Source organism: Lissotriton helveticus, chromosome 9 (genome assembly GCF_964261635.1).
Source record: "Lissotriton helveticus chromosome 9, aLisHel1.1, whole genome shotgun sequence".
Lineage (NCBI taxonomy): Eukaryota > Metazoa > Chordata > Amphibia > Caudata > Salamandridae > Lissotriton > Lissotriton helveticus.
In genome coordinates this window covers 740,742,080-740,760,429 of record NC_136070.1, presented here as the reverse complement: position 1 = coordinate 740,760,429, position 18,350 = coordinate 740,742,080, and the positions used below count along the sequence as shown (strand labels likewise).

General features: G+C 41.5%; 1 protein-coding gene across 1 annotated transcript in view; it reads right to left on the bottom strand.

The window, feature by feature from the left end:
- The window catches only part of LOC144783272 (solute carrier family 22 member 6-A-like), a 758,531-nt gene that overhangs the window by 173,421 nt on the left and 566,760 nt on the right, over positions 1-18,350 (bottom strand). Inside the window, exon 10 of the mRNA XM_078662336.1 lies at positions 12,796-12,999. Coding sequence (XP_078518462.1) covers positions 12,796-12,999 — 204 coding nt within the window. The remainder of the gene's footprint in view (positions 1-12,795; positions 13,000-18,350) is intronic.

The following is an 18,350-nucleotide window of genomic DNA, read 5'->3' as shown; positions in this document are numbered from 1 at the left end:
TTGGAGCCGTTCTTTGCAAAGGAGTTATTCTGCGCCGGGACATGCGAATCTGAGATCGTATGTGTTGCTCTGAAATCTTGTATACAGCTATGATAATGAATTTAGACGGTACCACTGGGGTGCTTCCAAGCGTCTGTGGTGATATTAAGGATTGATTGATTTTGCCACCATTCTGTAAGTACGCGTGGGTCACGGCATGGTATTCTTGCAGTCCTCCGGTGCGGCAGGCTGGAGAGATCACAGTTTACCGCCCCCTCTCCCATTACGAGGTCACTTAAGACATCACCTAAACCAGATTTCTTATTTTTTTTATTTATGCGTTTTTATATAGCGCGGACTTTACCCGAAGGCGTCGCAGCGCTTCACAATAGGAACAGAAAATTACAAATGAACAAAAAGTTACAAAAGCAGACGATAAGTTACATGAGGTAAAAGTGACAATTGTGAGCCAACAAAATACATGAGGTAGCAAACAGTGCAATACAGGAGGAAAGAGTGACAAGTGTGCAGGTTACAAGAGAAAACAAAGTACAATTAGAGGTATAATACTGAAATATATGCTAGACACAGAGGCACAAGAACAAACGTCACGTAGGCAATGGCGGCAAACAAAATGTGTGAGGTAGCAAACAGTGTGTTACAAGAGAAAAGTGACATGTGCAAGTTACAAAAGGGTACCATACACAGGTACAAGGATAATACTGCAATAAATGGTAAACACTCAAACTACCACATGTGACTCTTCTGCTGCAATCTCACTGTTGGTCCACCCTACTCCTCTCGAAGGTGCACTCTCAGTTGTCCCATCAATTAATGAATCTGGACTGTGAGAGTCTACTTCAATCTGAGAATCCCGAGAGGCAGGAACAAGGGCAAGGGGGATAGCCGCATTTATGCCAATGCCAGGGTTTGTACAACCAGACATCTGGGGTAAGGAACTGTTTAGAGCAGGCACAGTTGCTCTTGGCTCTTTCGATGTATTGTTTGACAAGTTAAAATATAACAGAATTCGGCATTGTGCTGGACATACTCCGTTCCTTTTCGACTCAACTGCTTTGTTTCCTTCATCGAGTCAGAGGATGTTCTCTGAGTAATTTTGGAAGGTAACAACTTAACATGTTTGCCTGAGAAGGCACTTTTTACACCTGCTGGTACAATTTATTGCCAAAAACCATCCCCCATTGCACGGGTTGCCCTGTTATTTGGATTACTGTCCCCCCCCCCCTAGATAAAAATCATCACTACAATCACGAGGGGAGTCTTTTCCTTGAGCATGGATTAGAGCACAAAGAGTTCACATTAAGCGCTGTTGCTGGAGTGCTTTCTGATTCCTGGGAGCCATGCCAGAGATGTAATTTGGCCTAATAAGACCTAGATCTCAAAAGTCATGATTCTTTCTGTAATTTTATTCGCACCAAACCAGGATGGTGGCGGCATGACAAAAATGCTGACAAAGTCACCTTAGTCAGCACAAATTCACCAGCATTAAATCTGGAAAATCTAAGCAGTCCAAATCAGGACATAAGCAGAATTGGGAGTTGACTGAGCTACAGGCTAAATAAGTCAATATCTGAGTTTTTCACTTGAAAACCCCACTTGGCCACTCCTAGATCAAGAGCTGGTGGTGGATAGTAGGCAAATGGTGCTCTCGGGTCTTATCACATATATAATCCGGTCATAGCCTGACATCTACGGTGCATTAGGCAGGGAAAAACTACCACATCCCCAAATGAGTGGTCACAAGGCAACTTTACTGCAAATACCAATCCTCTGCACACGTTTAGAAAATTAACACATAAAGTTGCATTTACAAATCACAGTAAGGTTTGTCTTGTATTTCTCAAAGTAATTTATTCGAGTTCTTCTGTAAGCGAAGTCCGTTCTGTACTTCACTTAGTCTGTTTCTTAGCCGCTGGGGGTCGCGTAACTAGTTAGCATGGAGGAGTCTCATTCGTTATCGGAATTAACCATGCTAACTAATTACAAGACAAATCTTACTACAACTATATGTGTTAATTTTCTAAACGTGTGCAGAGGATTGGTATTTGCACTCCTAGATCAAGTTCACATGGCCCCTCAATCATCAACAATCTTGAAGCTGCCAGAGAGAACTATATGAAGGAAAACAAACAGAGTGCAAAAATAAAACCAAAACATTGTGCATCTTTAGGTATACAGATTGCTGTACATTTTGAGGAGATCGAAGCTTAGCTGCTACTGCTAGCCTAGAAAGAAAGGAGATACTTGAGGTCACCAGAGTCTGCATCAAATTGCAGGCATAGTAATAGAAGGGCTGATAATAGCCCGCAGCTCCTGCTTCAGGCTAGCCACCCACCAGGCGCAAGCCACACCAAACTGGCCGCCTCCACATGCTGATGGGCCGCCACACCTAATGCACTTACCAGCCCGCAAATTCCACTCACTGCCACCGGCTCAGCTCTTCCAGCAATTTCTGCCCCAGCCACCACCAATTCCCTTGCCGATGTCTGCAGTTCCTGCAAGGCAGGCAAATGACAGGAGGGCAGGCGAGGGCACAAGCGTACTGTGAGGTTCGACTGTAGCTAGGGCAATCTGTTGGCAAATGGTCAGCTGTGGGGCAAGCCACCAATAAACCGCCAATGAACAGCAGGCAGACCTCTGGTAACGATCTCCACGCTTCTGCTGCAACTCAACACATAGCTCCTCTTTCCTCCACACAGCATCACAGCATCACACGCCCATCACAGTGTCCTATCACACGTCCATCACAGTGTTCACAGGGACCATTGAAAACTGGACAGCTGTATTTCTCATACATGCCAGCTTGTATTGTGAAACATTCCCAGAGAGGTGTATGACTTTGTTTAACAACATGGATGTTATCTGAAAGGTACACATAACATTTGGGGGGGGGAGTATGCCTGGGTATGGTATGATGAGGATGCGAATGGTAAGTGGGGGGACCTAGACAATGACTTGTGGCTACACATGATAGGACCAGCATGACCAACTGTGATGGAATTTATGGTGAGGGGTTACATTGGTATACTGGCCCTTTCAGAGTCGGCCCACCAGGGGATGGGTGGGAGCAATGAGCAGGGGACAGGCAAGAGGAGAGTGCTGGGAATTTAACAGGGGTTTCTGCAACTGATAATATTGTAAATTCTGGCATGAATGCTCACCGAGAATGCCTTTTACAGACCAAAACAAAACCTGAACTAGACAGATTAGTTTGCGTCACCACATTTGGCCTGATACCAATAAGCTGAGACAGGCGGTCCTTAAAAATTGGCATTTATTGGACAATCTGGACTGCCCATTCCCCCGGCCTCTTTTTGCATATCGGAAAAATAGAAGCATAGGCCAACAGATAGTGTGGGCAGACATTGCTCTACCCAAACCCAAGAGTGACTTATTGTCCCAGTGGGGGATGAAACCCATTGAGGGACACCATAAATGCGGTTGCTGTGCGGCATGTGGAAATACAATGGAAGGAAAGGAATTCCAACATGGGAGTGTGAGGTGGAAACATTTGTGTTTCTCGAACTGCAAAACACGCAACGTTGTGTACGTGATTGTTTGTCCATGCTCGAAAATCTATATTGGCAAGACAACCCAGCAAGCCAATATACGTATAACACAACATTAAATCTCGGTTGAAGAATAAAGTTTTAACCGCCCCCATGGTCGAGCATTTCATTGAAAATAACCATACCGAAAATGATTTCAAGTGGTCAATCTTGTTTGTTTTGCAACAATCGAGACCATTAATGGACCCTGATAAAATCTTGCTACAGAAAGAGGCGTATTTGATATTAAAATTCAATAGCGCACTCACTGGTTTAAATTCGCTGTCTGAAGTATCAAGGCTGTAATCACTACACAAATTTGAATTTTTTTATGTAACAAACAGTAACACACCAACAGGTGGTCACTAAGTTCGAGCTAGATTGACCACGCAAAGTGTTTTGATAAATTTCTTTATCCCCCTGTATTCCTGTGTGAAGACCATTCTTATGTAAATTGTTCGACTCCGCATGGAGAAGATAGTGTATATTTTCGTGTTCCGAAAAACCATTAAAAGATGGCCGCCACAGAATGTGCGGGTTTCAGCAACACGCGTTGAAGTCAAAAGCCACACACAAAGATGGCCGCCGCATCCACAGATTGATGAAGCAGTCACCGGATCGCCGCCAAACCAAGTAGGTGAAACGCGGAAGAAAAGATTAGTTCCTTCTGTCTAAGTTAAAAATACCCGATTCTAAAAACACACTTTTGCACAAAGGAAATTGCACTTTGGCCGAGAATGAGAGTAGCCGCCTGGGGTTACAACAAATGAAGTGGTTCCAGTACACGAACGAGGGAGATCGAAAACATATCAGGTATGCCCTAAAGAGTAGTGAACGCTGAATTGGTGATACTAAACATAAGAGAGAATTACATGAGCGTTTTGTTAATTGCAGATTGTGAATAAAACGACAAGGAGAAGTATTGTTTTCAAAAACAGGACAAAATGCAGATACTAGAAGAACAACAAACTGACATTTTAAGGTATGTCCAGTAAGAACTAGTGCATAACCATATTGCCAGGTGAGAATGGAGAATGACAAAATGTCCTAACTTGATTATAGGTATCAAGATTAAGGAACCCAGTCGAGTGCAGAATAATACTTGCGGACCGGCGACATCTGGAAAACAGGTAAAAATAGTGACAGCAGCACCAGATGGAGTGAAGCCCATGAGATTTAGATTCATTAAATAAAAACCCACCCTTTTTGTTTTATACACATTTTTAGATAAACTTGAAAGTCAGAGCCCTGAGGAGAACCTGACAATTTGAAAACATCGGGTTTGAAACGCGTCGGCACATAGAGGAAATAGACATCAAATTGCCCAAATAGACCAAAGAATTGATTTATGGTTTATTGAAATTTTTTTTGTTGCATTTGATTGTTAGTTTAGTCCAGAGCGTGACTTGTGTTCTTTCAAAAAAGTACGAGCAGTAACATATACTGTTCAAAATGATTGTGTATATATCAACATTTTCTTGTGTATATATAAATGGTGTATTTATGTTGTAGAAATGTATTGTGTTTGTAAATGAACGAAAAACGTTAAGTGTCCTTTTCATACATGAAATTAAAAGAAAAAAACTCAAAACAATAAAATAAAAGGGTACGAATGAGATATACCCAATTAACCTAGGAGTATCACTTGGTTTTTCCTCAAAGTGGAGCATCTAGAGAAGTGTGTAGTTGGTAAATTGTGTTTGTATACACTGTGTGTAGCCAGGCATCCTGTTACACACAGCAGAGGGTGGGCAGGGGGAGCACAAGGTTTTGCAGGAGGAAACTGGCATCAGTAGCAACAGCAGAAGGGTGGAGGCAGAAGGGCACATGGTAGGCCATGTAAAGGCTCCTACACCAATTATGCTACACCGCTTGGCCTACTGGCGGCAATGGTATGAGGAGGGTCAGGACAGTACTTTGCGACTATAAGGGTTCAGGGACGGTTATCACTTGAGCTATACCAGGCTACAGTTTTGGAGATCGTCAGAGAACTTAAAATTAGTAAAACAACACCACCAGGTTTGTGCAAGGGAAGTTGTATAAGGAGGTGCAAGAAGGTAGGATGGCAAGTCAATTTGAAGAGTGGCTAATAAACAATATGATGGTGTCTCCGATTGAGGTGGTTCCAAAATAGCAAAAAAGGCAGTTTTGCCTCATCCAGCACTTCTTTTGGCCAGATGGAGTGTCTGTAAATGATTTCGTATCAGATGACTTTTCAACAGTTTCTTATTCCTCAGTGTATGTGGTAATGGAATTGTTTAATAAAGAAAGCTCTGGTGCATGCATGGCTAAAAGTGACATCAAGTCAGCCTTCTGCTGGCTACCAGTGCATCTGGACAATTTTGAGATGTTGGGGAATAGTGCGGGGTGGTCTTATGACGACGTGGCCCTGCCAATGGGGGTGCTCCATTTCCTGTATCGTTTTTGAGAAATCTAGTTCTTTCTTGCAATGGCTTTTCAAGTATGTGATGGGTTACACAATGGTGACACATTACTTCTTTGTGGGACAATCCGGCTCTGTGGACTGCTAGCGAATGCTGGTAAGTTTTCAGGAGCTAAAGGATGAAGTGGGGGTTCTCCTGGCAGAAGAAAAGACGGTGGGGCCAATCATGTTTTTTACATTTTATAGATCAATGCAGAGAAAATGGAGTCGCGGTTGCCAGTGGATAATAGCATGCTAGCTAGTGTGGCCCTAATTTAGATGGGAGGTGTTGCTGGGACACTCGAACTTTGTATTTTGGGTGGTACGGACAGGGAGGATGTTTTGCAGGATATCGCGAATGGCACTGTCAGGGTTGACTCTTCCACAGCATAGAATGAGACTTAAGGTAGGAGTGAAGAAGGACTTGAGAATGTGGCATACTTTTTATGAGCATTTCAATGGCAGAATTGGGCGATGAAAATGATTGGGAGATTCAGCTTGTTACAGTTGCAGCAGGTGAGGAGGTTGGTCTCTACTGGTCAGGACATTGGTGTATAACGTGATAGCCAGAGAATTGGCAGCATGGGGTAGAAGCATTGCATTCTTGTAGTTTTTTCCACTGGTAGTTGGAACAGTGGTTTGGGAGATGAGGTCACAAACAAGAAAGTACTGTTTAACGTAGACGTGGCGGTTGTCCACATTGTGAACAGGCAATCTGCTAAGGATACACGGGTGCTTAAATTGTTGAGAGTTTTTGTAATGGCTTACCTGAGGTGTAACATTGTGTTTAGAGCAAGGCATTTACCAGGGATCAATAGCGACAAGCAGATTCTTTGCCTCATTCCCAGTGGTTGAGGTTTCATGGTCTAGCTCTGGGTGTGAACAAGGACAAGACAGTGGTGCTGGATGAACTGTGGCAGGTTGACATCAGAAGAGTCTGCAGTTGGTAGCCGGATCCTTGACTCATTCAGAAACAAGAGAATAAGGGCAGGTATGGTTGGGGAATTTAAAATCCGGAGCAAAGAGGAGAAACTGTAAAGAGGAACAGTGGATGAGAAGAGAGGATGTGGTATATTTCATCATGGGTATGATTGGGAAATGATGGTTGAAGGTGCAGGTACTGCATTTGTCGGTAAGTGATTGTGGGGCTTCACACCATCAGCAGGAGAGCTTGGGATGAGGTTGCTAGAAGGGAGAAAGGCTTTTAAGGGCGGACAAGGAAGCCACTGATGTGGCCTGTTTTTCATCAAGTGATGGGTATCTTTCCGGGTGTGCACAGTGAGGAGGTGGAATGGGTGGTGTTCTCTTGTATAATGAGCTGCATGTTTTTCAGCGCCTTTCAGGTGTCAGAACTGTTGGACAGGAAGCGAGAAAGTAGTTTGCAGTGGTCTGCAGTGAACGTAACAAGTGCCAGCTTAGTGATATATACTTAGGACGGTCATTGTCGGATCCGAAGGGACAAGAGAGCATAGTGAGGTTGAGGGTTTTCCTGGACAATAGGTTTTGTCCAGTGCAATGGTTTAAGAGATGACAGGGGCTTGTACAATTCAAGAAAGGTGAGGTGTTTCAACTTCAGGACAGGTCCAATGTAACAGCATTTCAGTTATAGTCAGATTTACATAAAGCGTTGAAGGGGCTAAACCTCCCATCCCAAGAATATGAAACTCATTCATTTGAAATAGGGGGAGCAACTCAAGAAGATACACTGGACTGGGATGAAAGCAGGATAATGCGTTTGGGGAGGTGGCCATCAGATTGCTACAAGTGCTATGTTTGGCAAAGAAATGCCAATAGCGAATAATGCTTACTTGTTATATTATTTCACTTTAGGTGCTGTGCAGGGTCCGGCCTCTGAGGAGATGGTTATTTGGATTGTGTGACACATTTGTGAAGTGGGCACAGAGACCAGCATGAGAGAGAGGGCATGGGGCAGATTTAGGTTTTAGGGAACACAGTGTGAGTATACAATGGCAGATTAGAGGGGGGATGTTATGGCATGCATTATTACCTGAGTTGAACAAGATGCTAGGGATTGATGGCTGTCCAGACGTATTGGTTCTCCATCTGGGGGAAACAATATGGTGTGAGAGAAGACTCCAGTGCTGATGAACGCAATGAAGGCAGATTTAAGGGAGATTAGGAGTTTGTGGGCGGCCATGCCTGTCATATGAACAGAATTGATATCTAGGAGAGAGTGGAGGAGGCGGGGAGACAGGCAGCTATTTACAAGGCAAGGCAAGGCAAAAACTGAACAGAGAAAAGCGAAGGCTTTGTAGAGAGGAAGAGATGAGTCGCATCATACACCCAGGGCTGAGATTTGATGGGCCACAGTTCTTCTGGTGAGATGGTGTACATTTGTCTATTTTAGGGATAGATCTTTACTTGGCACAAATAAGATGCAATGTCGGTGACATGGAGAGTGAAATTGTGATTACGGTAGTTTGTTTGGGTTGGTGGGGGTAAGGAGGGGTGAAAATCTATTTATGAAAGATTTTCTGGGTGGTGGTTGAAGAGATCTTTTTCATGGTTAGAAGCTGTTCTATTGCAGGTGTTGTTCGAGCACTTGAAATGTAGGGGGGAGTAAGTAGATTTTTGCAGAATGCAAGAAATTAAAAGTTTACAGTTTTAGAAAAATATGTTGGTTCAGGATGTGCAGAAGAGTTACACTGACGGTTGATTTTTGGGTGATTGGGGGGCTGTTAGGGGTGGGAGGTATGACAAGATAGAAGGCACGGAATGATGTATAGTGAGGTTCATATATTTGTAAATCAGTTGCCCAAAGATATGTATATCTGAGTTGTAATGTGCAACTGCTTCATCAAAGCAGACTTTTTCATTCCTACAAAGTGTCAGTGCTCTATGCTGTGCACTATAGCCAGGTAGAGGCATGGGGGCAGCTGACAGGAAAAGGTCTGCCCCCCAGGCTTTTTTTCAGCTGTGGTACACTCCAGAGGATTGCACACACAGTTGGGCTCCACTTGGTTGGGTGGATGGTGATAGAGTGCCCAAGATGCAGTTTTTAGACTACCAGCCACCATTTTGTCTAAGGTGACATGGTGGCGGGTAGCTTGTTGGCTTAGGCAGGGTTTTTTTTATTGGCCCGCCCACCTTTGTCTCTCCTTAGAGAGACCGGAAGTGTGTTTTGTAGGGAGATGGTACTATGGGGTTGGTGCGCAAAAGCGGGGTCATGTCAAAAGAAGTCACTGATGAACAGACGCAGAGCAGTTGAAGGAGACGTTTTCATGGTTGGAAGCTGTTTTATTGTTGTGGAGGTGGGTCAGGCAGTTGAAAGGGGGGTAAGAAGATGCCTAAAGAAAGCAAGAAGTTAAAGGTTTACAGTTTTAGGAAGAAAAGTTAGTTTGGGATGTACAGTAGAGTTACAGTGACCGGTTGAATTGTAGGTGATTTGGGGGAGACTATTAGGGTTGGTGGGTAGGACAAGGTAATAAGCACTGAATGATGTGTAGTGAGGTTCATAGTTTTGTAAGGCAGTTGTTCATGGATATGCATATGAGTTGTAATGTGCCCCTGTTTCATTAAAGTCACAGTGGTCTCGGCTGTGTTCTACAGCCCAAATGCTGCCTGTAACTCTCTGTCCGCTCAGGTGCACCATTGAACGGCCAAAGAACACGCTGCTTGAGAAAGCATGCCTTTGAACGGTGTAAAGTAACTGGAATTGCCGGTCCATTTGGTTAATCACATGCTGCAGAGATCACATCATGGGAAATACAATCTTTTATGTTAATGTTATGAATCCATAATTAGTTAATGCAATCACTGCAGATGTGTGGGATGTATGATAGAACCATGCATGCCTTTTCCACGTGTCTATTACCACATGCATATACCTTTACCAGATCACTGACATAATATTGACGGACAGAATATCGACTATCAAGAATATCGATGCCAAAATATCGACAGACAGAATATCGAGTTTGTATCTACAAACAGGTAAGTACAAAAATATCGAGTACAAAATATCGTTAACAAATATATAGTTTATAAAAATATCGACTTTAGTAAAAACAGTGTTAAATTAAATTAATAGTAAAAATTAATTTCTAAAATATACTTAAAAATACTTAAATTAACTTATAAAAATTAAATAATTAATGAAAGTAAAAAAATTTTTTTTTACCATCATATTTGTAAAAACATATATATATAGTAACATAATATAATTAAATAAAATACTATATTATTACCGTACAATAGCAGAAGTGTAAAAAATACTATTCCCACTCCAGATAGTGCAACACTAGGGAAAGCGTTGGATAGCGTAGGGGTAAAAATTACTATTCCCACTCCAGTGAGTGCAACAGTAGGGAAAGCGTTGGATAGCGTAGGGGTAATAATTACTATTCCCACTCCAGTGGGTGCAACAGTAGGGAAAGCGTTGGATAGCGTAGGGGTAAAAATTACTATTCCCACTCCAGTGGGTGCAACAGTAGGGAAAGCGTTGGATAGCGTAGGGGTAAAAATTACTATTCCCACTCCAGTGGGTGCAACAGTAGGGAAAACGTTGGATAGCGTAGGGGTAAAAATGACTATTCCCACTCCAATGGGTGCAACAGTAGGGAAAGCGTTGGATAGCGTAGGGGTAAAAATGACTAATCCCACTCCAGTGGGTGCAACAGTAGGGAAAGCGTTGGATAGCGTAGGGGTAATAATTACTATTCCCACTCCAGTGGGTGCTACAGTAGGGAAAGCGTTGGATAGCGTAGGGGTTAAAATTACTATTCCCACTCCAAAGAGTGCAACAGTAGGGAAAGCGTTGGATAGCGTAGGGGTAAAAATTACTATTCCAACTCCAAAGAGTGCAACAGTAGGGAAAGCGTTGGATAGCGTAGGGGTAACAATTACTATTCCCACTCCAATGAGTGCAACAGTAGGGAAAGTGTTGGATAGCGTAGGGGTTAAAATTACTATTCCCACTCCAAAGAGTGCAAAAGTAGGGATATGAAATACTTCATATAATATTTCTATTAATATAAATAAATATCTTGAAAAAATTAATTAAAAGTAATTACCAATTTAATATAATATAATAATTAATCAATTAAAATTACAAATTAAAAGTTAATATTTACAAATATTTACCTATTAATAAAAATTAATTACAAATTAACAATTAATAATTTTACATTTAAAAATGTATTAACAATTAATTCATATTAACTACAATTAAATAAATTGATTTATTTAATTAATTATAAATAAATTACTTCCCACACAATTCCCCTATAAACCCACAACTCGCTACAGACATAAAATTAGTAAAATTAACATATTTAGCAATTAATCAATTAATTTAAATTAATTGACAATTAAATCTAAATAATTACCAAATATCAATTAATTAACAATTAATGAAAATGAAAACAATAATTATATTTACATATTTTATTAATTACAATTAAATTACTTCCCACCCTACTCCCCTATACACCCACAACCCACTACAGAAAATAAATTAGTAAAATTAACATAATTAACAATTAATCAATTAATTAAAATGAATTGCCAATTACATTTGATTTAATTATCAATTATAAATTAATTAACAATTAATTAAAAATGAATACCAATTAATACATTTACATATTTAATTAATTGTATTTAAATTACTTCCCACCCTATTCCCCTATAAACCCACAACCCGCTACAGAATTAAATTACGCAAAAATTAAAACAACAAATTTCATTAATTAAAATAAATTATAACATAAATACACACTTTTCGCACATATATTAACATAAAAATCACTATAAAAAATTCGATATTAAAAATTCGATAATTTTGATAATCTATATTATATACTTCGATATTTTAACTGTCTATATTTTTAACATTCCATATTAAATCACTTACCTTAAAAACTATATTTTTGATGTCTATATTTTGTCCTGTTGATATTTTGTCCATTCGATATTTAAAACTCGATATTATGTCCATTCGATATTTTGAAGTAGATACTTTGACTGTTTACCACCTTTACCACACAAACTTTTACCAAGCATATGTCTTTACTACGCATGCCTTTACAATGAAAATGTAACCCATTTAGGTTAATAGGTGGGAACTAATTCGCAAATGGGAAGGGATTCCCTGGGGACCCCTTTCCATTTACGAATGGAAAACATATTTTTTAAGAGCAGGCAGTGGTCCCAAAGACCGCTGCATACTCTTGGAAAAATAAAAATGTAAAGTTTCATTTTTGCTTTTTAAATGCATCACGGTTTCCTTTGAGAAAAACGGGCTGCAATTAAAAAAAAAAAACGATTGATGTATTAAAAAGTATTCACAGACGTGGTGGTCTGCTGACCTCAGCAGGCCACAATCCGTGTGATAGCTGCAACCCCTAATGGGTCGCAAATTGCGACTAACCTTAATAATAAACATGAAATAGGTCTAGTTGCGACCTACTTAAAAATTGCAAACTCAAAAGAGTTTCATAAATTAGGAATACCGATTTCCCACTTGCGATTCGGAGAGAATCGCACTTAGGAAAACCGTATTCCTAATGTTAATATATCTGGCCCTTAGGGTTCATTATACAGCCAGAGTTAACCATCCATTTAAGGGTTTTACAGCAATTTCAAGTTATTTCTTGAGCTTTTCGTTGCTCAAAAAGGTATACATTTTTATATGTATCCCTTCTAAAAAAAAATAGGGACTCTGCATTGTGATATTTACACGTTACCTCGTTGCATGTGCTTTTCCATTGGAACGGTTGAATTGCTTATTCTTTAAAAACCAATAAAGAATATATTTTTTAAAAATATTTACCTTTGAAAGTCAACATAATGGATTTCACTCACCTCTTCTCCACCTGTGCAACTGAGTCTGGTAAACAGGTATTTTTTGTCTCTGGTAAGAGGAAAACAGAAAGTCCAAAGAGGATAGGCACCACACCAAAAATAACTCCGGGCAAAATCGAGACGTAATCCTTGACCATTAGGACTAAGGGGGCTATCACAGCCCCAAGTCTCATCATCATGTTAGTGAAACCCACTCCAGTTTGTCTGCGGATCAGAAACATATGGTTATTAAGTTCATTCAACACTAAAAGCTCTACCATGTCATTAATTTGTTAGAATGACAAAGCGCTGAAGAAGTGCCTGAATTCAGAATCTAAAAACACGCTTTACTAAGAATGTTCTGTAAAATTATAGCACTTATATGCTGATTTCTGGATATTTTACTTTTTTTTAACTTATTTTCCGAATAAGCAGACGTGTACTGGACGATGCACTAAGAGTGAGGTAATACCAAGTTAGCCCCCAATTCAAGGTGCAGAAGTCTGAATTAGGAGTTAACGCTTTACTCTATAAATTCCACACAGTCATATTGGACCACTAGTAATGATGTCCTAAGGGGATAGAAAAATACAAATGGTATCTCGGCCATTATAAAGGGTCAAAAATAATGTATGCATAGTTCTCTGCCTGGCAGACATCCAAATAATGGTGTGCGGTAGAATCTATAACCGCTGTACTGAGAAAACTAGCATTTTTTAAAACGTGTCAGAAGTTTCAAATTGCATATGTTTAAATACTTACAATATGTTACAAAATCGCTGAAACCAGAGAGGTGTATTAAAGCCTCAAATTGACAACTTACGTATACAATTCAGGTGCCAGAAATACAAAGCCTCTCAAATAAATAATATCAAACATTAATTCCGAGTTATGGACGTTTGCATGTCATGAACTCGACTGAACCGTTCAACGGAGGCTATAAATTGTTTTCAATTAGTCAAACTGAATACCAACTTTGCATCCCATTAATTAATAAAAGTAATACAAATGTGGCAATCAGGCAAATGAATGCTGTATTAACTCCCAATGAAATCCTGGTAGCATTATTACCTAAGACTGTGTAGTGTGTGCCTACACAGATGAGGAGACTTCTATTGTATGTGACTTCACTCCTCGGGATGGAGAGCTCTGCAGTTGGTGACTCCACTGCACAGAGGGAACTGTCAGAGAACGCTGTACACTGTGTAACTCCACAGGGAATGAGGACTCTGCAGCGTGTGACATCACTGTACAGAGAGGAAGCCCTCGGCTGCTCTGTGCGACACAAGCAAAGAGCAGTTAACCTGTATCTGCAGTGACTTGCCAGCAGAAGAGAGTAGCTCTATACAATGTGACCACCATTTCTCTCAGTGTCATCCTCTGCTCCCTTTCCCCCGGCTTTCTCTCCTTCTCTTCCGCTGCTCTTTATATTTATTTTCCTCTCCACGCTCCCCCCGTTCTCTCTCTGTCTGTCAACGCTCTTTACGTCGTCTTCCTGTCCTGAACCACTTGGAGTCCTTCTTCAAGTGTAGTTTGGGATATGCCATCCTTATCCTTTGGGACCCCACCCCAAGCCCCCTCAGTGGACAACCTGCCTAGGGCACAGCACATGGCCTTTCTTCCCTGGGTGGCCTTCCTTGCAGGTGGCCGTGTCCTCTTATGCCAGGGTCAGCTGATAAGTTTGTTCCTCCAAAACAGGCTTATATATGTTCTTTTAGAAGTGCATTAACCTGAAACGACAATTGCTATGTATAACTGCTTTTGAAAACTTTGATGTTGTGATTTCATATTGGAATTGTCATTGTGCTTGTGTGCCTTTGCTTCTTTTTGACACCCACCCCATGGCAATCTAGTCAAGCACCAGACACTCCTCTGTAATGCTGTTATGTTCTCCCTTTTTCTCTCTCCCACTTTTTCTCTCTCCTTCTCTTCCTCTCCTCCGTTTCCCTGATTTTGTTATTATCTCAGACCTCACCTCTTTCTCACGTATGTTTCTTTCACTTTTTTCTTTGTTTTCTCGACATTTCTTCCTTTCCTTCCTTTCAGTCCCATTTCTTTCTGTCTCCTCCTTTTCCTCTCCATGCACACTGACTCTCTTTTCTTGCTTTCTCTCTTCACTCTGTTTCCTGCCCGCCTCTGCCCCAAACTTTTTACCCCCAAAAATAATTGGACTTCATGGAGGAAGAATCACAATAGCTTTTTTTTTTTTTAACTTTGTGATGATTTGAAATACCTCATGTGCAACTCCCTGCTCTTTCTATTGCCCCCAGTTAGTCTGTTAGATGTCCATTGACAACATGGTGGCTCCACTTCATCAGCTGTGCTTTTGGGCTGATCTTTGGTACTAGATTGGCCCGACCAGTCTGTAACATGTAGGGCTCCGATTGGACCCTGGCAATGTGATTGCTAAATGTGTGCCCCTATTGCTTCTGGAATCTAGGCGCGTCTAAGCGGGGAATCCAGATGAAGGATGACCAGTTAAGGGCATTGCCTGTTTGGACCTGAAACAGTTTCTCCTTTCATCCACCACTGATGATGTTCTAGGAAATAGTTGCTGCTTTGTGCCTCACATAGCTGCCTGCTGTAGAATAGTTGCTGTTTGGCACAGTCTGCCGAGGTGTATTTGCTTCTGGCCATAGCTACCTGCTGAGGGATATTTGCTCCTGGGTAAAACTCATAATGAATTTCTATAGTTACTCTATCACGCAAGTGGTCGGTCTGATATTAATAATAGAGCCTGCACAGGACGAGCTACGGTGGAACCCTTCATCTGCTGGCAGATGTTGCACTTTAAGACATAATCTTTGGCCTGCATTGTTAACCCTGGCTACCAATAGCGTTGTTTAGTAAAGAAACAGTTGCAGTAACTCCTGTGTGTGCAGAACCCAGACCCTCGTGTGCAGCTAGTATTAACCATAATCTGCGATCCATGTTTGGTATTACTCTATCCCCCACTTCTAGAATTTGAGCAAATGAACATTATTTGAATCTAACTTGTGTATCCAACTTGTGGAGCAGGGCCAGTCCAGCACTTCATGGGGCAGGGTCAGTCCAGTACTTGATGGAGCATGGCCAGTCCAGCGCTTGATGGAGCAGGGCCAGTTCAGCACTTGACAGAGTATGGCCGATCCAGCACTTGATGGAGTGGGGCCAGGAAGTATAAACAAGCATTTGCAAAGCAATAGGTCTCGCATTTACGCGAGTTTAAGTTAATGGCATTGTACATGACAATGCCTATTATTTATGCTTTTTAAAACATAAATATAAGACATTGTCATTTACAATGCCAATAGCTAAAACTCACATAAATGTGAGACCTATTGCATTGCAACTGCTTGTCTTGACTATGCTGCCTATGCGTGGCCACTTTGAATGATGCTATCTTGGTCCCCTGTGCACAAATTTAAAAAGGGTTTTCTCTACTCTTCTCATGGGGCTGGACTCCAGACACTTGAGCCCCCATCCAATAGTTTCTTTTCTCCCTGAATTTCTTGATCTTTGGTATTTGCCCTCCCTGCACAGTTGTGCTTTCCTTTCCTCGAAAGAATGCCCCTGCATGACATATCAGTAGCATTCTTTTCCACAGTGATTTTAGCCACTTCCCACAAGGCAGATTAACTTTTCCAGCAGGGCTAGGATCCAAGTCTCTTGCACAGCTCTATAGTCAGCAGGCAGCACGATTAATTACTCAGCAAGGCAGGCCTCTCCTCTGGGAGATGCAGTAAAAAAAAACTTTCTCCTTCAGGCAGTGATGTAGCAAGGGTGCCAGCCAAGGCCCCTAATGCAAGCAAGTACAACGAGACATTTCCCCTGCTTTGGAAGTAAACAAGTGCTTTAATTTGGGTGTAATATGCCCCTCACTTTCCTAGGCCCTGATGCCACTGCACCTGCTGTAATGCTGACAGCAACACTCTTATCAACAAGTCTCTTTGCAGGGGTCTTGCCTGGGGTGTGCCTACCTGTAAGTAAGTGAGCAATCAGAGATACTTGCTCTGGTGCTTAAATAAGTCCTATCCATCAGTGGTCCCTGAGAATATTGGCACAGTGACACAGGTTCATAACCAGTTCTCTTTACAATTGTTGTGCAGTTATGTTTGGTTTAAAGCAGCAATATATATTCCAACTAGCTGACTGGGTCCAAGCAGTGCCTGAAATTGTGTGCATCCCTTCCAGTCTACTCAAGCCACAGTCTTTGTACGCTCGTGTCAACAGATAGGAGGGGTGGGACTGGAGGGTCTCTTAGGGAAACACGAAACAGAGAAACAATATAGGAAGAGGTGTCATCACTTAGCTACATCTCAACCGGTTGAGGATTGCCCCTCTGTAGTAAGAATGGAGATAGAAAAGAGTAAGGACTTTCCCTTCAAGAGACAGCATGCCTCCTGTTCTCCTACATCCTACAGTCAGATCCACTACAACGAACTGTAGGAGTGCTTTGGAGGAGCCTTGTAATGTGCATGGCTATGAGGCAGTATATCTGCAACCTCTATCTTATGTACCACCGAAGCACAGGAGACCCATGACGGATTTCTGCCACCACACACTAGAGTGCTACAATTAAACTCCATGCTCACCATACTACACACTCATGCATGCCCACTGCAAACTATTACCCTAGATGTCCAGAGACAGAAGGTCTTTTTTAAAGGCAGACATTACACATTACAGTTTATAATCAAACTTAAACAGAGCTTTCTTTGTGCAAGACACCATTTGGGAGGCTCACCACAGGGCAGAGGCGAAGAAGGTACTAGACCTCAGAAAGGAAAAATCATGGAGTTTACACAGCTTAAAACCCATTTTTCTAACACACCTTTTGATACTCAAATGTTTTCTGAAAGTCCTTTAACGCATTCTCCAATGTTTCTCAGTGCTTGCCAGCTAAACCTGATCTGCAGTTACTCGGCAGGTGCACCCAAAGGTTCACGAAGGGCCTCCTTTTACCCATTCAGAATATTGTGGTGAAGATGAAGGTTTCTTTAGACACTGATTGACTACTTCAGGCGCTGTCATCAAACCCAAAAGACTTTGAACATGATATAGTCTATTGTGTTATTGTGCACAGTTCTCTTCAGCAGATGTCACATCAGTTGTGAAACCTATTAACTTCTGCAGAGTCTGAAAGGGCTTCTACACTCATGAAATCCTGCACCTATGGAGGCTGGTTTGGAAAAGTCTGAACCCGTGGATGTGGGTCGGGTCAGGATGTCTGAAGGCTGCTGACTCTAAGATGTGGACACCAACACGAGCTGGTACTTAACACACATGACTTCAAACAGAAAGCTGTTTTGATAAAACATTAAAAATCCTGCAGTACAACTACATTCCATTCTATAATTTAAAAATATGAAATTGGTCAATGATTGCAAACTAATCAAAATGAAGACATGCACATCATCGTGATCATAGGTTTTTATAATAGACACTTAATCTACAGTATGCACATCTCTTGAGCAGTCATATGACCCAACTGAGATAGCTTAAGGCTACGCCTGACCTGAGCCAGATTGTCATGACCCCATCAAGGCTCTTGGAGAGTGGGGTAGTGAGGAAGGCGTATACAGCTGCTGGTCGTG